This window comes from Canis lupus, chromosome 36 (assembly GCF_011100685.1).
Source record: "Canis lupus familiaris isolate Mischka breed German Shepherd chromosome 36, alternate assembly UU_Cfam_GSD_1.0, whole genome shotgun sequence".
Taxonomy (NCBI): domain Eukaryota; kingdom Metazoa; phylum Chordata; class Mammalia; order Carnivora; family Canidae; genus Canis; species Canis lupus.
This window is the reverse complement of record NC_049257.1, coordinates 2,910,613-2,933,607: the sequence shown is the minus strand read 5'-3', so window position 1 is coordinate 2,933,607 and position 22,995 is coordinate 2,910,613. Positions and strand designations below refer to the sequence as shown.

Here is a 22,995-nt window from a genome sequence, read left to right as displayed (position 1 = left end):
GCTCTTTTCTTTGCATCCATCACAATGCCGAGGAGACACGGAAGAAAAGAGGACACGTTCGAAACTGACAATGTCAAGTTAGCACTGCTGTGGTTTTCATGTACCAGAAGCAGATAGGGAGTTCAGCTGATTTTTTTTTTTTTACCCCTCTGGGAAATGTCATCTTCCACACTGCCTTGGCAGTTTTCAAATGGTGGCAGACTGGACACAATAAAGTGTGACATAAGAAAAGCATGACTCAGATCATCTTTTCCTTAAGAATATGTCAGTGACAATATGAGCGTATGATTGCACTTAGAGTTAAGAGGATCAATTTAACACTTCTGTATTACAACAGAGCCGCCCTCCCCGAAATTGTCTGGAAGTAGCAATTTGTTAGCCATTGGCAAAACAAACAAACAATCACAACTGATAAAAGGCAACATATCCAAAGGTGATTCTGTAAATCTGCTACCTTGATGCGCCTGCATAGAAAAAGCCCCTGATTACCCATAAACGCGAAGCTACAGGAAAGAGCCGGGCACACCTCTCCTGAAAGATATTTCAGCAGAATACACACTAAATAGGTATTTCCAACAGGAAGAAACGTTAAAAGCCATAAAAAAAAAAAAAACTGATTTAATTGGGTAGAAAAAAGCATAGTCGCAATTTTTGTTTAACAACCAGCATACACAATTACCTGCTCAATATCCAACTTCATGATAGCCTTCTGAAGATATCTCACACCACCATGGATCAATTTAGTGCTTCTGCTGCTGGTCCCTGATGAGAAATCATCTCTTTCTACAAGGGCTGTTTTTAGTCCTGTGTAACCAGAAAACCAAATTAACTTCTTAAATTACACAATTTGTATGTAATTCATTAAAGGCACTTCTCCAGGGTAGAGACAATCACAAGAAAAATTACTCTGAACATGGATAAATTTGTATTCAAAGTGCAGTACACTGTCTATATTATAATGAAGAGATTTTAGCCTCTTCCTGGGGGAAAAGTCAAACCAGAACTAGAAGCATATTAAACTGTGAATGAATCACAACTAGAAAATATTACAGTACAATTTCATGGCAGTAACATACTCTGGGGCACCCAGAGGGTCAAAGGAGAGCCTGGCACCCATCCTGACCCATGTAGAGTTAACTCAGTGTGGTTTTGAAGCCTTGTGGAACTCACATTCATCCCTCATTACAAGTCTCTCACCCATTCCAGCCCTTCATTCCCATGAAATGGGGGGGAAAGACCAAAAGCACCAAAAGGGAAGAAGGAAGAGAATAACCTCTGACACTGAGGGGTTCATAGTTTAAGACATGCAAGCATAGTACTATAGAATTACAAAGAAAAATACTAGCCAGAACCAATAGACCCCGTGCAGAGTATCCATGAGTAAAGACAAGACAATATTCTGGGTAAAGATTAAGGTGAGCAGAGATACGTTGGTTCTAGGAGTCTTATCTCTGCCCCTTTCTTTGAGGGTTGCAATAAATCCCGTAGGGATGAAACCAGCTTTGTTTTGTTTTCTTACAGAGTCATCCCTGCTTCTTCAGGCCTGGCTGGGACCAACAGTAAGCACTGCAAGTGTCATACACCCGTTAGAGATGCAAAGTGGATAGCAACACCAAGCCACGAGGCACTGTCACAGCCGGTGTACTCACAGGGGATGAGAGAATGGCAGAGTCAGTTACAATGAGAATATGCAACTAGAACAGTCTGGGCTCACAAAGCCCATATAAGATAATCTGTGCATGTATTCAATTCAGAACCACTTATTACATTTAATACCAAAGGGTCGTTTTTATAACTTTTAACAGTTTAAATATCGTACCCAAATGTCATCATAAAATCAGGGCAATTCCCTTGACTCAAGAGGACAAAATATTTGGAAACCACGGAGGAAAAAGTAGAGAACTTTGATTCAAGGGCAAAACCACTAATGCTCTAACTAACTAGCAAAATAACACAGAAATCACAGGTGCTGTAGCCTCGGGTCACACTTCGGAAGCATTTATGCCAGGCAAGGATCTGTCGAAGTCTCAACTGTGGAAACTCTATCAGATACGCTTAGTAAACTTAGTACTGAATGTATTTGGAAAAAAAAAAAAAAAACAGAAAAATGCGTCGCATATCTATATCTATATCTATATCTATATATCTATCTATCTATATATTTTTTTCTTTTTTCTTTTTTTTTTTTTTAGAAGGATATTGGGAACCTACAAGGCAGGCCCCGGGCGGGCATTAATTAGGCCGGAGTCGGGCGGACGAGCCGCCGAGCCGCTCCCGCCCAGACACGCGGGGAGACGCGGCAGTTTTACAGGCGCCAGACTGGAAAATACAGAGGACTCCGCTCTTACTCCGGGCTGGGGGGAAACCGGGAGCCCCGCCTAAAACCGCGGACAGGGGCGGGGGGGCGAGCTCTTGGGATGCTCTGCTCAGCGGCTCCTCCGTCTGAGGAGACGGCTCTCGCGGGCCCGGGGCCCACCTCCCGCGGCACCTGGGAACCCGCGCCTCAGCGAGGCCTGTCAGGCTCCGCGGAGTCCGGGGCTCGGCCCACCAGGCCAGGAGAGGCAGGGCCAAGCACTCGCCACCAACCACCCCCCGCCCATGGCGCCCCCTCCCGGCATGACCCCTCCCTGAGCGCAGGCCCCACCCTGCCGGCTCCTCTCGGCAGGAGGCAGAGGAGGCACCTCTGTCCTGAAGGCCCGGGAGCCTGGACTTCCGCTCCCCTGGCCTCGCTGGTTGGCCGACTTCCGCTCCCCTGGCCTCTCTGGTTGGCCGACTTCCGCTCCGCTGCCCGCTCTGGTTGGCCGACTTCCGCTCCCCTGCCCACTCTGGTTGGCCGACTTCCGCTCCGCTGCCCGCTCTGGTTGGCCGACTTCCGCTCCCCGGGCCTCGCTGGTTGGCCGACTTCCGCTCCCCTGGCCGCTCTGGTTGGCCAACTTCCGCTCCCCTGGCCTCTCTGGTTGGCCGACTTCCGCTCCCCTGCCCGCTCTGGTTGGCCGACTTCCGCTCCCCTGGCCTCTCTGATTGGCCGACTTCCGCTCTCCTGGCCTCTCTGGTTGGCCGACTTCCGCTCCCCTGCCCGCTCTGGTTGGCCGACTTCCGCTCCCCTGCCCGCTCTGGTTGGCCGACTTCCGCTCCCCTGCCAGCTCTGGTTGGCCGACTTCCGCTCCCCTGGCCTCGCTGGTTGGCCGACTTCCGCTCCGCTGCCCGCTCTGGTTGGCCGACTTCCGCTCCCCTGCCCGCTCTGGTTGGCCGACTTCCGCTCCCCTGGCCTCGCTGGTTGGCCGACTTCCGCTCCGCTGCCCGCTCTGGTTGGCCGACTTCCGCTCCCCTGCCCGCTCTGGTTGGCCGACTTCCGCTCCCCTGCCCGCTCTGGTTGGCCGACTTCCGCTCCCCTGCCAGCTCTGGTTGGCCGACTTCCGCTCCCCTGGCCTCGCTGGTTGGCCGACTTCCGCTCCGCTGCCCGCTCTGGTTGGCCGACTTCCGCTCCCCTGCCCGCTCTGGTTGGCCGACTTCCGCTCCGCTGCCCGCTCTGGTTGGCCGACTTCCGCTCCCCTGGCCTCGCTGGTTGGCCGACTTCCGCTCCCCTGCCCGCTCTGGTTGGCCGACTTCCGCTCCCCTGCCCGCTCTGGTTGGCCGACTTCCGCTCCGCTGCCCGCTCTGGTTGGCCGACTTCCGCTCCCCTGGCCTCGCTGGTTGGCCGACTTCCGCTCCCCTGCCCGCTCTGGTAGGCCGACTTCCGCTCCCCTGCCCTCTCTGGTTGGCCGACTTCCGCTCCGCTGCCCGCTCTGGTTTGCCGACTTCCGCTCCCCTGCCCGCTCTGGTTGGCCGACTTCCGCTCCCCTGCCCGCTCTGGTTGGCCGACTTCCGCTCCCCTGGCCTCGCTGGTTGGCCGACTTCCGCTCCCCTGCCCGCTCTGGTTGGCCGACTTCCGCTCCCCTGGCCTCGCTGGTTGGCCGACTTCCGCTCCCCTGCCCTCTCTGGTTGGCCGACTTCCGCTCCCCTGGCCTCGCTGGTTGGCCGACTTCCGCTCCCCTGGCCTCGCTGGTTGGCCGGGGGGCAGCAGGCTGCCGCGTTTCAGGGCCGCGGACTCGAGGCGGCCCCCAGGCTTCGGGTCACAAGGAGCGAGGCGTGGCCGGGCGGAGGGGAGTCGTGCCCAGGGCGCGGGACTTGCTGGGAGCACGGCCGCCCGCCCCGCTGGGCTGGGTGATGGCTCGCGGTCCACGCCAAGAAGTTGTCGTCGTTTGCTGATGGCACGACTCCCGCGTGAACAAGAACCGCGGGCACAGCCGAAGCTGTCACTGGTACCTGGGCCGGGGGCTGCAGGAAGGGCTGAGTTTAGGGGGCAGCCGCTGGCGGGGGACGAACGCGGGCAAGAGCCAGCACGTAAGCCGCCTGGGGCCCAGCGGCTGAGCACCCGCCCTGACCCAGAGCGTGACCCCGGGGACCTGGGGTCGAGGCCCGAGTCGGGCTCCTGCAGGGAGCCTGCTTCTCCCTCTGCCTGGGTCTCTGCCTCTCCCTCTCTCTCTCTCTCTCTCTCTCTCGCTCTCTCTCTCGTAAATAAAATCTTAAGCACGAGAAAGGCAAATGCTCGAGATGGCCCAGCTCATTGGGGGGCCACTTGTCACGTTGGGGCTGGGGACGATGTGAAGATCTAGTGGGAGGAAGAGTAAGAGGCAGGTCACAAAGGGCCGTACATCCACATTAGGGAATGTGGACTCTGTCCCACCTGCAGTTGTTTCTCACAAGAAAGTAGGATCAGAGTCTCCTGACAAGGAAAATGCCTCTGAGAACGTGGCTCCAAGTCATGAATTGGTTTGAGTAGCAAATACTTTGTTAGAAAGCACAAGACTTGACATCAATGCTATAGATGCACGATCCTGAACACTGTACTCGGCTACAAGTTATCCATTTTTTTAAGATTTTATTTTTACTTTTTATTTTTATTTTATTTTAATTTTTCCAGAAATTCTCAGATATTGTTTTGAGAAACACAAACCCCTGTGGGAGTGGAGGATAGGCTGTGGTGGAGAAGAGCTGGAGGCACACCATTTAGGGGATGTGCCATAGGGCAGGAGTAGGGCAATAAAGAGTCCAGCCTCACAAGGCAGTAGATGGTACTGGAGAGTGATGTGAACAGAGAATTTTATGGGCTTATGTTATCAGGAAGGATTTTTTTTTTCTTTCCTAAACTGACAGAGTGTGAGGCAGGGAACTACTCTAGGAATTAGCAAGCCATCTCAGGAGGATATTTCAGGATATGTAAGTGAGAGCTAACACTTTAAAGCCTCAAAACTGCTTTTGCAAGTATTGGACATTTAAAAAAGTTCTTCACATGTATTTATGTGAGAAACCCTAGTGAATACCAACAAAAGTTAAAATGGGCTTCTCTGTCAAACCAGGCTGTTTTGCTTGTCCTATTATTTCTAGTGTCATATCATCAGCTACCCACCAGAATTTCTGGAGTGAAATGATAACGCTCCTTCCAGAGCAAGAAAACATAAAAATTTAACCTCCAAAGTTATAGCTAAATTGACATACTCAAGCACTATGTAACCTAAAAGTACTACCAAAAGTTTTCAGAACCACACACACACACACACACACACACAAAAATACCCAGATATTTGAAAAAACATATATTTAAATTTTCAACTGTTATTACACACTAAATAATTTCTCACTTTTATTGAATGAGAACAATGGAACGAGGGAGGAGGAAAGTGATGCAAAATCAAGACATTATTAGATCTGTTTCTCGGGATGACTGGGTGGCTCAGTGGTTGAGCATCTGGCTCAGGGTGTGATCCCCGGGGTCCCAGGATCGAGTCCCACATCAGGCTCCCCGGAGGGAGCCTGCTTCTCCCTCTGCCTGTGTCTCTGCCTCTCTCCGTGTCTCTCATGAATAAATAAATAAAATCTTAAAAAAGAAAAAGATCTGTTTCTCATAAATGTTTTTTAACTGATGAACTGACCACAGCAAAGACAATGAAATTATAAAAAGCCTTATAATCTTGCACAGTTCCATTACCTAATGTGCTCCTTTCTGTTTCACCTTTCAAAACTCCAAAATTTTCCTCCCCTCAAAAATTACTGATCAAAATTCAGAACTCCATTTTCTGATACTTTTAAGTATAAAGCAAGGCAGTGAAAAAAGGGTACTGCTTTACCATCTTAAAGAGAACAAACAGTATTTTTAAGTGACATTTAATACTAACATGTTGTGCTCTTAGATAAAATAATTCAGTTTGAAGGCCGTCAAAATAATGTACCCAAGGCTTCAAGCAACTCCTCCTGGCTGGCTGTGGATCTGAGGAGTTCGGGAAGATCTTCCCTTAGCATAGAAAGAACAGGCTCCCCAGGCGCTGGCAGTGAGGGGCTGGCCTCTCTGTGCATGTACAGTAATTCACCTAAATTAGTCCAAGATTCTATGGTGAATAGCCTTTTTCCCCCCTCTTCTTTTTAGCAGTTGCTTTTCATGGAAAGCAATGAGCTCTGTCACTGCTGAGATGAACCAGAACATTTAGTTATTTAATTAATTTATTTTTATTATTGATTGCTTTTAATAGGTGTTCACAGTAGTAGGAATTTCATGACAGTGGTGAAGTATTAATATTTGGAGTGAAATGACTCTGAAAATCTGAGGTGGAATAACAAGGTTAGCTACAGCGGAAGAATAAAGTCAAATGAGGGATAGGTGGGTGGCTCAGGGCGTTCCTGGGGTCCCGGAATCGAGTCCCGCATCAGGCTCCCCCACAGGGAGCCTGCTTCTCCCTCTGCCTGTGTCTCTGCCTCTCTCTCTAGGTCTCTCATGAATAAACAAATTTTAAAAAAAATCCTTCAAGTCAAATGAAATCTTCCTTTCCATCATCTTCAACCCATCTTCTACCAAGTTCAAACTGTGTCCTGAGCGATGTATGGCAAGGGCCATAGCTTTGCCTTTTTTGGACCTAAGTGAGGACATTTAGGTACCAAGCACTTCCAACTAAACCAATATGTGGCTCAAGACAGTTGAATGAATATGGAGGCATAATTACCTTCTAAGGGGAAGAATGATACGACATTTAACTTTCACAACATGATACAGAACAGAAGTATATTTTAATACCTTTTACTGATTATCTTATTATGCATGAAAACATACTCAATATAATAAATGCAGAGAAGTAAAGAGAACAAAATAAAACTCTCCTGTAATCACACCGCTTAGAGATAACCATAGTTAGTTGACATTTGTGAACATTTAAACGTTCACATTTTTATGCATGGATATAATCACATATGTACATTTTTACAAAAATAGGATCATATGATATATTCCATTTTTTTCATTTAACATTATTTATTGTAAACATCTCTCCATGTCAATACATATTTTTCTATAATCTCATTTTTAATGTATGAATAGTATTACACTAAATATTTACAATGATTTATATTCAATTTCCTATTTTTGAACATTTGGGTTATTTCATACCTTCACTATCACAGATAGTACTGTAACATATTTTCATTTAAAATCTTTGCACTTTTAATTATTCCATTAGAATAAATTTTCAGATATGGCATTACTTAGATATTTTTAAACAGAAAGGAGAGATTAACTCCTGTGAATTACCTAGCAGAGGCACCAAGGTAATCTACAGATCAAAAAATTTAAATACTCTGTGCATTAGTACCATAGCATATGTATTAAAGCCACATGCCCCATGAAGGAAAAATGCTGCAGTTTAAGGAAGGGAAAGTTTATCTTTCTGTAGAAAAGCTTTGGGCACTTACCCTTGGATATCAGAAAGCCAATGCCATTAGTAAGACAACGTACTAAGCCAAAGGCTGAACATTTTATATGAAGGATCAATCGCTTAAAAAAATAACTCTTCTACAGCTTGTTAATCCTCGCAGTCTCAATCGTATGTGTTGGCCCAGTTTTTTTCTAACAATGAAGGTTAGCATTTTACAGAATTATATATTGGATTAGTTATTTCATATCTATTACTATTTTTATATTAAGAAACAGATAAACTATTAAAGGAGATGTCACGTTACAGTAGAATGTATCCTTAACACAGTGTGTTCCTTAATACACACAGACTATGGAGGCACAAAAATGTATTAAGCTATAACATTAATTTGAATAATATAGTTATGAGGGAAGAAGGGAGTTGCTGTTAGTGCTTCCTTTTACTTTTTTATTATAAAAATTGCTGGTCTTCAAAGAGAGGAAGACTATCCAAACAACTGACACAGATGAAAGGAGAGACTAATCTACTACTGGCTTTCTAGTTACAAAATTCAGATGTAGACAACATTAACAATAGAAATGTCCCATATATATTTCCAGAAACTTTTATGCTTATGATAGTATACAACCTGTGTACCATTTTGCTTTAAACACAAATACGATTAAAAAGCTCATTATTCTTCACAACTTGTTTTCCAATTTATAATACATTTTAGCCATTTTTTTCCTGAAAATGCATATAAACCTCTTTTCGATGATGGAATGTACCCAATTTATTAAACCAGGCCTCAGGATTTTGCTATTATATATTGCTGTAAGTAAAATTTAGATCGATATGGCATTATGAGTTCAACTTTGAACTCCTCCTCTTCTGCAAACACAGAGAAAATAATCTCTATGTATATTTAAAGAACAAGGTTGACTCAAAAATAAACACACTTTGGATCAGAAATGCAGCAGAAATTCAGAGTGGAGTAGGGAGGCCAAAAGCCTCCGTCTTGCTGAGCTCTGGGTCTGAAATAGGCAAAAGCATCCAAAAATTCAATTCCTGAAGGGCAAGAGGAATACAAGTCTCCCTTGCAAGGAGAGGTAAGAAAGCTGGACTAAGTACCTGAATTTCTGGTGGAGATGCTTCTGCTGACCACTGTCCGGGGCTGTGGACTATCTGTGGGGACATAACTAGGATATAGGAAGACTGACAGAGCATCACCTAAGCCAAAGCACCATCAGCTGGCTCAGCAATCAATCTGTACAATACCCAATATCAACACAGGGTAAGAGCCTCAATTTGGCTCTGAGAAAAGTCTCTGATGGGATTCAAGAGTGGAAAGGACTCTATGTGTACAATTTAAGGTATGGAAACAGAGTTATATAAACGTGGTTTCTTTTTTTTTTTAATTTTTTTAAAATTTATTTATGATAGTCACAGAGAGCGAGAGAGAGGCAGAGACACAGGCAGAGGGAGAAGCAGGTTCCATGCACCAGGAGCCCGATGTGGGATTCGATCCTGGGGTCTCCAGTATCGCGCCCTGGGCCAAAGGCAGGCGCCAAACCGCTGCGCCACCCAGGGATCCCCTAAACGTGGTTTCATATGAATGAAAGAAAGGAAGGAAGGAAAAGCGGCAAAATAAAAGATGTAAGGTAAAAAATACAAAATAGATTCATACAGCATCCAAACAAATGGAAATAATTCAAATTCCATTCTTTTTTTTATGCTTAATAGAATCTATCTTTAAATGGATCAGATTCACCTAAAGACAGATTCTAATTGGAATCAAAATAAAAATCTTAATAAAAAAAATAAAGATAGATTCTCTTTATTAAGCATTAAAAAAAAAAAAAAATCCCCTGGCTCCTGGCTGGCTCAGTTGGAAGAGCATGGACTCCTAATCTTAGGGTCACGAGTTCAAGCCCCATGCTGGGTACAGAGATTACTTAAATGAATAAACTTTAAAAAAATACAGAAGAATCTAGCTATCCACTCTTTATCATAGACATACTAAAGAAGGGATATAGAGAAGTTGAAAAATATGAAACAAACCCAGTCTGATAAGTTATAAGTAATTTCCCAGTCTCAAAGGTTTATTATATTTTTGCCACAGATAAATTCTAATTTTTTAAAATCAGATTTAGCAAAATTTCCAAATGGAAAATGACAGTGTTGGTGTCCTGCTTAAAAATACCATTTTAATACCAAAATACCATTCTTGTTCCATTTTTAAAAAAATATTCACATACATTTTCTTCTAATAGTTTAATGGTGTTTTTTTGTTACATCCTTGGTTCACTTGGAACATGACAAATGGAAGATATATATGTATATATTTATATATATATTCTAACACCACTTATTAAATAACCAATAATGAAGGATTTGAAATACTGCCTTTATCATATTCTAAATTTTATGTATTTAGATTTCTAGGCTCTTTTGTTTCATTTATCTCTATGCTCATTTAGCAAACTATTTTAATAAAATAGCTTTAAAATACACTTTAATATCCGATAGATCTCTGTATCTTTCATCATTACTCTTTTTCAAAATTCATTCCAAAAGGTCTCAGAGGCTTATTTTTCCAGATAAACTTTAGCACAATTTTCCAAGTCCTGCCTCTGGCTATTGTCAAAGACAATCAGTATATTAGTTAAAATTACATTAAATTTCCAACAAATTTTAGTAGGAATTTGCAATCTGGTCTAACTAGTACTGTTCAGCAAACAGCAAACTTTCATCTGTTGCAAGTCCACTGTCCCAAAATAGGATTTTCTCTTCCATCGTGGTGACAGAGGGGTGGAAGTAGAAGAGGTTGAGGGTGTAGGCTCCTAATTCCCAGAATGCACTATTTTCCCAGGCTCTCCCTCTTCTGTACTATTCCTACGATGCACACACCTCCGCCCTTTTATAAACCTTTACTTATGCAGAAAAGTCTTATTGTTCTCTTTCATTTATGTCTGAAAACCTGGAGGCTCTCTATAAGGTTATGACACTTGGCAGAAGCTCACAAAGCTAGTAAATGATGAAGCCAAGACTTGATCCCACTTCATTTTAATTCCATAACCCGTGTCCTTAATCACTGGGCTATACCATGTTAGAGTGCAGGAACTGAGAATTGAGGAAGTACCAGACATAAACCATTCATAAACTAAAAGTATGTATACCCTTTTGGAACAAGAGAACTACAGCTAACATTTCCCTCCTGCAAGAGGCAGTATTCTCTGGAATTTGAATTAAACGCCATAAAGGTTAAATGTTATAAATCTGGTTTTAAACCAAAAAATAGGGTCCTAGGTGATCCCTGATACATAGAGGTAAAGTCACATAAAAAAACAAAATGAACTGAAAAGACACCTTGAAGGACCCTGAGGGGGTGATTATATTTATCAGATTTTCCTCATTCCAGCTCTCACGGGGGGCAGACTGCCTCGAACTGTGCGTCAAGGCTGGGCTCCTGCCCAGAGACTGGACACAGTGTTAAACAGAGAAGCAATTTCTATTGATCCTGGAAACCTGCAGAAGAACGTGATGAGAATTGTGCATATTATGTTTATAAAATCATATTCCCAAATGAAACAAATGAAAATTGATTCCCAAGAAAATGCAGAGGGTAAGAATGCAAATAAATGTTCATTAGGAAGACTTCATGACTTTTTCCTTGCCTTCTACAGTCTTTGTTTATCCATTACCAAAATTGCATTTGGGCATAGTATTTCATCAAAAAGCTTGTGCAAACATTTCTATACAAGCCCTTTAACATCTAGTGGTTCCCCCAAAACTTTGATGTCCTGAAAAATCTAATTATTACTGGTAACTTTAAAAGATCACAGTAATTTATTTTTGTCAAATGTGACTAAAGATTAATGGATACAATCAGGAATAATTTGGTAAAAACATATCAAACGCAGAGAAAGCAAAATTTGTTGTTAAGTGAAGCATCAAATATAATAAAAGAGCAAATTCCATGAATGAACAGCAACAGTGCACAATTCATTAACCAAATGCCCATGATTATTTCACACTTCAGAGGGCTACTGATATGATCAGAAATTGTAGTAAAAGGATAAATACAGATTAACTTCAGCATCTCTATACATTTTAATTATAAATCCTACCCCCCAAGGGATACCAGTGTAATAAAAGAAGTACAAACTGAGGTTTATCCAACCCTTTTATAAGGCATATTCTGCAGACAAAACTCCATATACATAAAAAGACATTCAGCCAATTGTTACGAACTGGTCAACAGCCAGTCTCTGGAAACTCCTGTCTTCCCAAAGCCATCATCACCAGCGTACCATCATCACCATCACTATCCTCATATGACTTTGATCATGGGCTCACACACCAGTTAATGTCCTGCTCACTGCCCAAAGGAAAGAAAAATGCACTTGTTCAGCAATGACTAACAAACTACAATCTCCTGGAGGACAAAACGACATCTTATTAATCTACTTCTCAGAGCTAGATCAGTGCTTGATTCACAAACAGTTTTGCTTTAAAACAGGAAAAACAAAACAAAACCAAAGCCAAACAAACAAAAAACTTGAAACTTAAAGAATCATTAACAAGAACATCCTTGGGATGAATTCTTCAGCCATTTAAAAGAATGAATACCTTATACCTGTAAAGATGGTTAAATATACAGTTATTTGAGAGTAACACGCTGCAAAGTAATGACTACAGTATGATCTCGCCTACGTTTTGAAAAAGATATAAATCTAGAAAGTGAGACTTTTTAAAAGGAGAAAAGGAAGAAAAGGCACAAAAGAATATTGGTTGCCTTATTATCATTGCACTCAATCCTGCAACCTACCCTAGTTTTTTGAAGGAAGCCGGCTCTCTAATGCCCCTCAACTCCCCCAATCAGTTCTAGGTTTCCATTTAAACAAAGCCCTCTGCCTTCAAAGAATCCTCTCTCATTTTCTCCTTCTATCACTGATATCCAGTCAGTTCTCCATTCTGCATTCTACCCACTGTGTATTTTCTGCCTCCGCTCTGAGCAATACTGGGGAAACACACACACACACACACACACACACACACACACCCTTCATAGAAAACAAACTTACATTTTCTAACCACAGCAAAGTAACTCCCTATCACATTTTCCATAGGGTGGTTCTAAATCTTTTCTACATGGAAGTCCCCTACCCCTATCCATAAGGAGAACATCTCTTTGTTTTTGTGTGTATAAGAATAGGCCGTACTCACACACCCTTTGTTTTTGTCTCTGAGAGATGTCCCTTATTTCCCTGCCAAACCTAAGATACATCTTTGATATGCTTGTTCAACATGCTGCCTTCTATTATTTGCATATGAAGATTCTCCTCCTGTACAGGCTCTTTCCTCTACATGCACAGAAATATTCAAATTGTTCCTCTTGAAAGAAAGGAAGAAAGAGAGAAAGGAGGGAGGGAGGGATGCAGGAAGGAAGAAAACAATTGTACATGTTGGCTCCTTTCTTTATATCCTACTACACCATCAAGTTACCTCCTATTTTGTTTGTCCCAGTCCCGCCCCCCGTCCCCCAGCTTCTCTCATACACACTCGATGCTCCAAATGGAAACGTGCTGTCTCCCACACACACTGACTCCATGCGGTTCCTCCTGCATGTTCCCTCAGATGGGAATACTTTCACCAAGCAATGTTTGCCTATGCTAAACATAAACAGTAGCTTTCCCTCTCCTGACAGTTCTCTGCAGATATAATGACCCTCGGCTTTATTGTGTCCATAATGCCCATACATCTTTTGAAGGCACATACTCTCCAACATGCAACTCAGTCTCTCCAGACAAGTAGAACTATGATCACCTTACAGGTGTCAACTATGTCAGTCCAGTGTGTGTTCTCATTAGTATCTTGCATACTGCCATGCATACAACAGGCAGTCAGTGAATATTTGTGGAACTAAAATGAAAGAAGAAAGAAAAGAAAAGAAAGAAAAGAAAAGAAAAGAAAGAAAAGAAAAGAAAAGAAAAGAAAAGAAAAGAAAAGAAAAGAAAAGAAAAGAAAGAAAAGAAAAAAGAAAAGAAAAAGAAAGGAAGGGAAGGGAAGGGAAGGGAAGGGAAGGGAAGGGAAGGGAAGGGAAGGGAAGGGAAGGGAAGGGAAGGGAAGGGAAGGGAGCTGCTATATATTTCAGTACATAACATAAACATAACCAGAAACACCAAAATATATTTTTCTGAATCCTACTGGGGGAGTGATTCACTAGAACAGAAAAATCACCACCTGGTCAATTCTCCCTCCTGGGAGGGGTAGCCTCAAAGGAGATGTCCCATTACGTCACAAACATGTCCTCCCCTTCCACTCTCCTCCACAGGCCTCCAGGGGAGAGAGGTGAGTTCTGATACCTTGACATAACTATAACCATTCTTTCCATCTGGTTTAATTTGTCCAAGGGAAACGTGGCACAAATTATGAACCATGGATGTAAACAGGGAGTTATATGAAAGTTGGGGCCTGTCTGACAAGAGAATAAATTCCAATGCCTATATTTGGGATTTACCATTATTTGGAAGTGACAGAAAGGAACTAAGCTGTGAAGTCTCTGTGAATCAAAACTTCAGTGCTGACCCTATGCTGGCATAGTAAATCTAGGGCACTTTCTTGACCACATATGTCTAGACCTTGTGAAACTTATTAATTTTTTCAAAAGATTTTATTTATTCATTCATGAATGACACAGAGGCAGAGACACAGGCAGAGGGAGAAGCAGGCTCCATGCTGGGAGCCTGATACGGGACTCGATCCCAGGACCCCAGGGTCACAACCAGAGTCCAAGGCAGACGCTCAACCACTGAGCCATCCAGGCGCCCCAAATTTATTCATTTCTTAAGAGTAAACTACCAGGTATATAAGGCAACTAAGTCTATGGTGGATATGGCAGTAACTTAATCTGAGAATTATTCCATGTAATGTATTACCATGGAATATGAAATTGCAATAAACACTGAACCTGATACACTAACTAAAATAATCCAGAGTCAAAATTCCTTGCAACAGTGCCCAGCCCAACTGGGTACATCTAAGGATACCACAAAGATTACTTTTCCTGGACAACTGGTTCTAAAAGTCTCTTGCCTTAGGGGTGCCTGGGTGGCTCATCTGGTTAAGCCACTAACTCTTGATTTCGGTTGAGATCGTGATCTCAGGGGCATGGGATGGAGCCCCATGTGGGCTCCACACTCAAGGGTCCTTCCCCATCCACCTCCCCCTAACCCGGCTCTCACATATACTCTCTTTCTAAAATTGAATTTAAATAAAATATTAAAGTAAAAATAAATAAAGAGACACCATCCTAAGAAAATAAATAAATACAATCTTCTTAAAAAGTACTAAAAAAAAAGTCTTTGCTTCATGTTAATAATGATAGCTACAGGGGCCCCTGGCTGGCTTGGTCATAGAGCTTGCAACTCTTAATCTCAGGGTCATGAGTTTAAGCTCCACGTTGGACGTGGAGCATACTCAAAATGAAAAAGAATAGTAATAATAAAAATGGTAGCTATAAATACTACCTATAATTTATTTAGCTCTATTTTATATTACAAGCATAGTTTTTAAGTCATCTTCATGACTTCATATTTAATCCTCACAACATTCAAAGAATTATTTTTTTTCCTTATCTGAAAGACAAGGAAAAAAAAAAAAAAAGAAAGACAAGGAACCTTACAGAAATTATCTGCCTGAGTGCATGTGTGTGTGCGTGCGTGCGTGTGTGTGTGTGTTCACATCTATATACATATCTGATTAAGATGCTGAGCCGGGATATGTATTCAGATTCCCTTCACCACAAACTCCACACTAATAACAATCAAGTAAAAATCAGACTATTTTTATTAAATATATCATATGGAAAAGCACTGGTGTTCCATATTAAAATTTCTTTCTTTACATGTCATGTTTCCATTTTTAAAGAGCTTTTTCATCATGCCTTTCCTAATGCTGACTGATAGGGTGCCTGAGACAGAACTACAGGTTAGCAACAGTCTTTTCTATCATGAATTCACATAAACCCGAGTTACCCAAACTGAAGTCCGTATTTCACTGGAAAAAAATGCTTTTAAGAGATAGAGGAACAAAAACAATTATTTTAATAGATTAATTCATTTTAATAAATCTTTTTTACCTTTCACTAACATAAATGTGATATCAGATGATATACAAATATTTTTATTTCATTAAAAGTTATTTACTTTCTGAGATTAGAAAGAAATAGGAGGAACATCAAAATAATGAATTCATAGGAACTTAAACTTTTCTTTTTAAAGAAATTCATTTAAGTGTAAAATACAAGCTGTGTTTAATTTTAAAATTGTGCAGGTGCCTATATTTAAAAATATGAAAATACTTCACAAAGGATGGAAAATCAGGAAATGCAACAGAAATGTGACTTTACTAGCATACAAAGCACACTGCATGTTTGACTAGGGGACCCAGGTGTGGGGAGATGAGACCTTTATCTGGAATACATCTATCCACAAGGGGACTCACCTCTGGTGACAGCATCTAGTGCACAGCCACATCCTGTTGCTCCTCCTCCAATGACAAGGATATCGAATTCAGACATGTTTTGCAAAGTCAGTAGCTGAGCTTCTCTGGAAGGAGGCTCCCTGTTAACAGGTTCTGAAACGCACTCTGCTGCTTCAACATAGGCCAGGTTCACCTGATGTAAAAGTCCAAAGTCCATTTTCAGTTTTCATGTAGAATGCTAATGCAATACACTTTACATTATACTAAAAGAAGAAGTTTGTAATGGAGACAAGCAATACGAAAGCTAGACCATACTCCATTGTCCACATGGAATTACAAGACTAACTATCTTGTAGAAAAGAAAAGTCCTTAAGATTCTAGAGGTTTTGTTTCATTTTGTTTTGTTTTTAATAAGCCACAACTATTTCGGCATGGAACACCTAGTTTCAGGTTCAGTATATCTCAACTGCTTGTTTTGGTTTCATAAACGACCAAGTTCAACTATTTCCTACATGGGATAACAATTCCCAAATACTTAGTCTAAGACAAGTTATAGGAGAACAGAAGGAAATGTTTTACCCCATAGCAGTAATTCATTCAGATAACATTTAAAAGTGTTGAAAGGAGGAGGGAAAAAAGCACTTTATGCCTTTCTGTAATTTCTTAAAAGTATATGTTCTTCATTCCTTAATTCCTCTGGCAAAAATAGATACTAGAGCTTGGAGGTCTATGAGTTTAGGTCAATATAATTAAAAAAGAATCTGTTTGACAGAAGTTATTGTCCTGTTTAATTTTTTTTAATATTTTTTTAAGATTTATTTATTTATGATAGACATAGAGAGAGAGAGAGAGGCAGAGACACAGGCAGAGGGAGAAGCAGGCTCCATGCAGGGAGCCCGACGTGGGATTCGATCCCGGGTCTCCAGGATCACGCTCTGGGCCAAAGGCAGGCGCTAAACCGCTGCGCCACCCAGGGATCCCCTATTGTCCTGTTTAAATGATCAGCTATAGCCAGTAGAAATTATATTTTTAAGGAGTTTAGTCTGAGGCTTCGATTAAATGTTTTAATATAAAATTATAGATTTTATATTTTTGATATACACTATTTCCATTTTTGAAAGCTTTAACAATAAAACAATTAAAGCCAGCTATTGCCCCTCTAAAGGATAATTACCTTCCTTGTTTCTACTTTTTCTTTCATTAGAATGTAAGTTATTATCCTTAATTTAAAAAATGATGCTAGCCTTAAAAAAAAAAAGTAGTTGTCAGAAGTTAGAGTCAAAAGCCAAATGCTAATACTAGGTTTAATCACTATAGTGAATAGTACTGGCTAATGTTGCTCTAACAGTGAGTTATCCACAGGTATGTAACTTCTATTTTCCTTCCTCTAAATTACATTACTGTTGGACCAACTGGATTTCTATAAAAATAAATCTAGAAGCCACAGAGGATGTTGAAAGGAACCTGGATCAGAGGGTCCTAGCTTAGGACTCAGCACTTTTGTTTACCAGTGTGATTTTTGACACATTATCTCCCTGGGCTTAGTTTCTTCATTTGTAAAATGGAAGACAGACCCCTGTGATGTCTCTAGCTCTACATCTCTGAGTCATCCTCAGTCTGAATGGATGAAGGATATGAGGGTAGTTGGTAAACTGTAAAGTACCACCATAGTTGTTATTAGTTATTAAAGAATTTATTTAATAGCATGTAAAAGGAAACTTTTAAAACACATTTTAATAAGTCTCATCAAAACAAAAGATTATAATCAGGTGCCATAAATTTTCAGGCTATATATTCCAATTGCAAGCCACAAAAATCTTATTCTCCTTTATAACTCTTCCCATCATCTACTAATAACCATTTCCCCATGCTCATATTTATATACATTTAAGGTACCTAAATAAATGTAACCCAAGGCTTTGGAAAACGTGACATTTTTCTGTCATGGGTTTGCCTTCTCTTATCAAAGGAGGAGGAGGAGGAGAAGAGGCAGAGGAGGAAGAAGAAGATGAAGAAAAAGAAGAATTATATACATATATATGTGTGTATATATATGTATATATATTTATATATACATATATATATGCATGTAGTATATAAACATATAAAACTATGTAGAAAGAACAAGTGCCAAAGTAAAGCAAAGAAGCACCAGGCTATGGCCATTCTGGTGAGGGAGGGAGGGTCTTTCATTTGAGCATTCAACTGGCCCATGACAGATGGGTAGGACTTGGACATAAGACTGACAAGTGACTAAACTGCCAGAGCATTTTCACACATTAAAAAAAAAAAAAAAAAAAAAAAAGCTGACATTTTCTGCTTGGTAAGTTTTATGGAAATACTCAAGAAATAAATTTAAGGACTATATCATGATGTAAGTTATTAGAACTTGGTAATACTAAAAGGCCCCTGTCCTACTCTGCTAACAGGTCATAACTAGGAATATTAAATTAAACTGAATTTCTTCCTCAGCAAGTATGCTGATGGGCACCCCTCATGTCTTGTGGGCTTCTCATTCCACAGACTACACTCTTTCTCCATCTTTGTCCCCTGTCTCATCCTCCTCCCAGTACACTCTATCCCATCTCAACAATTAAAAAATGCCTCTTACGTATGTTTTTACCATCCTAAAAATTCTGGAAAGTCCTGTATACCCTTGCTTTTTCTACTGTATCACCTCCTACTCACTCAACCAACTCCTCAATTCATTCTAATCTGCATTTTCACATACATAGCACCACCACCACCACCACCACCACCACAACTGACTCATGTCCACTTTGCTGCGAAATCCAGTCAGCATGGTTTATCCCTCATGTTAGCTGTCACCTCAGCACACAACTTTCTGTTCACTCACCTTGGCATCTGGGAGATAACTGTCTGAGCTGAGCTCTCTCTCTTCCTAGTCTCTCTTAACCACTCTCTCCTAGTTTCTTCTGGAGGTTCCTCTACTCCTCATCATTAAACACTAAGATTCCTCTTAGGCCTCTCTCTAGAGAAACCCTAGAGAGTTTCTTCTACCTCCATATGGTCATGTAACCTTATACAATACTGACTTCCAGTTTTGCTCCGCTATTCTAGAACCCAGATATCAAACTACCTACTTGGCACCTCCATTTGGTATATTTCAAAATTCAAACATTTTCCCTGTCAGTGTTCATCAGGGAAGGTGCCTTTTTGCATCTAGTTGCTTGTGCCACTCCCTTATGTCCCATATCTGATCAATCACTGAGTACTAACAACTCCACCTCCTAAAAAAGTCTCAGGCCCAGTCACTTCATCTTCACTGCCCCTTCCCAGTCAAGGTATGTCCCCTTTCCCCTGTACTAAGACAATATCTTCCCACTGGTCCTTACATACTCACCACGCCTACCTCCAAGTCAGTCTCCATACTGCAGCTGGGGTGGTCATTTTAAAACCCAAATAACATCATTTCCTTGTGTAAAAACTTTCAAGAGCTTCCAGTGTAAGTTAGGTTATAGGAAGCAACTTTACTCTAGTTTCGAAGATTCTTTAGTCTTTTAGAGCAGGTTGAACTTAACCAAAAAAAAAAAAAAAAAAAAAAAGGACAATACCAAGTGCAGGTGAAGATACAACACAATTGGAAAGCTCTTATATTGCCGATGGAAATGCAAAATGAGACAGCCATTTTGGAAGACCTGAGTTTCCTATAAAAGTAAACAGACACTTACCATACAAGCCAGTAATCCTTTCCTAGGTAATTACTCAAGAGAAATCAAAAGCTGTGTTCACACAAAAACCTACTGCAGATGTTTACAGTGGCTTTATTTATAACTGCCAAATGAGTAAACAAACTGTGGCGTAGTTATGCAATGGAACAATAATTGGCAATAAAAAAGAACAGAGCACTGATAGACCTGACAACATTAATGGATCGCACATACGTTCTGCTAAGTTAAGGGTCAGCGAATTACGGTTTTCCATCCAAATCTGGCTGCCATCTGTTTTAATAAACCAAATTTTATTAGAACATAGACACACCCAATCATTCAGGGGTAGTCCCAAACTGTAATATAGCAAAGTGGAGAAGTTGCAACAGCAATGCTATGGCCTGCAAACCTAAAACATTTACTACCTGGGCATTTACAGAAAAGTGTGCCAGTCCCTGGGCTAAATGAAAGAAGACAGACTCCGAAGTCTATATATGACATGATTCCATTTATGTAATCTTCTGTAAAAGCAAAAGCATGGGGTTGAAAAACAGATCAGTGATCGTCAGAGTCTGGGGACAGGGTGAGGGAAACACTGGCTACAAAGTGCATGAGAGAAATTTTAAGAAGGATAGAAATATCCTCTCTCTTTACTATGGTGGTGGTTATATGACTATATGTACTTGACAAAACTAATAGCACTGTATATTATAAAGGATGAATTATACCACATAATGCAAATTATACCCCAAATTATACCTCAATAAACTTGACTTTAAAAAAAGTAAGTAGACAAGTAGATAGCCGAGATGCACATGAAAAGATGCTCAACGTTACTAACCATCTGGGAAATGTAAATCAAAACCACAATGTGATACGTGATTCTTGTCAGAATGGCTAGTATCAAAAAATGTAAGGGGCACCTGTGTAGCTCAGTCGGTTAAGCATCTGACTATTGATTTCAGCTCAGGTCTTAATCTCAAGGTTGTGAGTTCAGGCCCCACATTGGGCTCCATTGCTGGCAGGGAGCCTACTTAAAAAATAAATAAATAAATAAATAAATAAATTTGTTGGGGAGCCTGGGTGGTTCAGTCAGGTAAGTGTCTGACTCTTGATTTTGGTCAGGTCATGATCTCAGGGTTGTAAGACCAAGCCCTATGTCTGGCTCCACACTGGGCATGGAGCCTGCTTAAGATTCTCTCTCTCCTTCTGCCTTTGCACCACCCCTTTAAAATAAACAAATGCTTTAAAAAAAAAATACAAGAAATAACAAGTGTTGTCAAGGATGTGGAGAAAAGGGAACCCTCATACACTACTGTAGGGAATATAAATTGGTGCAGCCCCCATGGAAAACAGTAAGGAGGTTTCTTAAATGATTAAAAGAAACAAGTATCATATGATCCAGCAATCCCATTTCTGGGTATTTACCTGAAGAAAATGAAAACACTAATTGAATGGATAACAATAATAACGTGACATGTATACCTATCACACACACACACACACACAGCCATAGAAAGACTGAAATCTTACCATTCGTGGCAAAATAGATGGACTCTGAGGATACTGTGCTAAGTGAAATAAGTCACAAATACTATATGAAACTAAAAAACAAAACAAATGAACAAACAAAACAGAAAAAGAATCCTAGATACAGAAAACGAACTGATGGTTGCCAGAAGGAAGGAGTATAGGAGAGATGGGCAAAAGGGATGAAGGGGATTAAGAGGTATGATCTTCCAGTTATAAAATGAATAAGACACAGGGATGCAATGTATAGCACAGGGAATATAGTCAATAATAGTGCAACAACTTTGTATGGTGATGGATGGTAATCACACTTACTGTGGTGACCATTTTATAATGTATATAAATACTGAATCACTATGCTGTGAATCTGAAACTAACACTATATGTCACTTATTTTTCTATTTTAAAAAAGAACAAATACGTATATAGTATTTATGTGTCAGGCCCGATTAAAAACATTTTACTTTTTTCTAGTCATTGAATCCTCACAATAACCCTATAAGGTAAGTAGCATTGTGATCTCCACTTTAACATAAGAAGTAACTGACACAAAGAAGAGCTAAGTAACCGGCCCATGATTAATGCAGCTCCTGTATGGAAGAGCCGGGCACTGCACCTCCGCAGTCTGTCCACAAACGAAGTTTTATATTGCTACACCACACAGATGATGTATAATGTGAGAAAAAAATAAAGAGACAAACTTATCAGCTATGATAGGATGAGATATCACCAGTTACCAAACGCAGAAAGTTTTTGGTTTTTTTGGTATGGTTTTGTTGTGCATGCTTTTCTGAATAGTTATTCCAAAAAAAATTTTTTTTAAAGATACAGCACTATTGAGGGTAATTTATTTAATTTCTGACACTACATTTAAAACCACATTTTATTTTTGTGTATATTTTTCCCATAAAAGCTGGGAAGTGTTGCAACTGAGAAGCTAAGCACCAAGTTTATTTTAGAGGCAGTAAACACAGCCTAAGGCCCTACTTACAATTATGACAAGAGAAAGACTCATATGGCTTCATATGGCTTTGAGTCTCAAAAACACTTCTGCACTCTACCTTCCTTAGAATATACTGGCTGACAGCAAATACAGAAGGGAAAGCAGCCAGAAACAACTGTGGCAGCAAGGTAATAACGTGCTTTAAGAGCAGAGGTATTTGTGCTCCAAACTTCCCCAGGCCAGCTCTTCCGAAGGCAGTTTGATTAAGCAGGAATCTGGGAGGTAGGTCCCGTTAAAAGACTGACCCAGAGATTCTGGGAGAAACCTTGGAATGGCAACATACCCCAAATCACCTGAGAGACCAAAACTCCAGTGTCCAGTGTCCCGACAAGACACCTGACCCACAATCACTAACTCATCCAATCAGTAGGTATTAGAGGTCCTCGGGAAGTCTACAGACTGGAGGACAAAACGAAAAGATGAAGAGTCAATCATAATATTGCTTAACAGGCAAAATTAAGATAAAGAGGCTACAAGAGTCACAAAAAGCATGCTTAATCCAGACCTGAGAGGGTTTCCTGGAAATTATAGCTGCAGCAAGTCAAAAAAGACCAAGAAGCATTAGATGCATAACAATGACAGGAAA

The 22,995-nt window shown here is 41.0% G+C and overlaps 1 protein-coding gene across 5 annotated transcripts in view; it reads right to left on the bottom strand.

The window, feature by feature from the left end:
* Window positions 1-22,995, bottom strand: part of GPD2 (glycerol-3-phosphate dehydrogenase 2) — a 140,606-nt gene that overhangs the window by 67,211 nt on the left and 50,400 nt on the right. For 3 of the 5 annotated variants that reach the window (XM_038584542.1, XM_038584540.1, XM_038584541.1), the window contains exons 3-4: window positions 16,227-16,398; window positions 680-804 (exon numbers count right to left, since the gene is read on the bottom strand). In XM_038584542.1, the coding sequence (XP_038440470.1) occupies window positions 680-804; window positions 16,227-16,398 (297 nt within the window). Of the gene's footprint in view, window positions 1-679; window positions 805-1,519; window positions 2,040-2,644; window positions 2,914-16,226; window positions 16,399-22,995 lie in introns of those variants that run through there. The other 2 variants (XM_038584539.1, XM_038584543.1) reach the window with 2 other exon arrangements.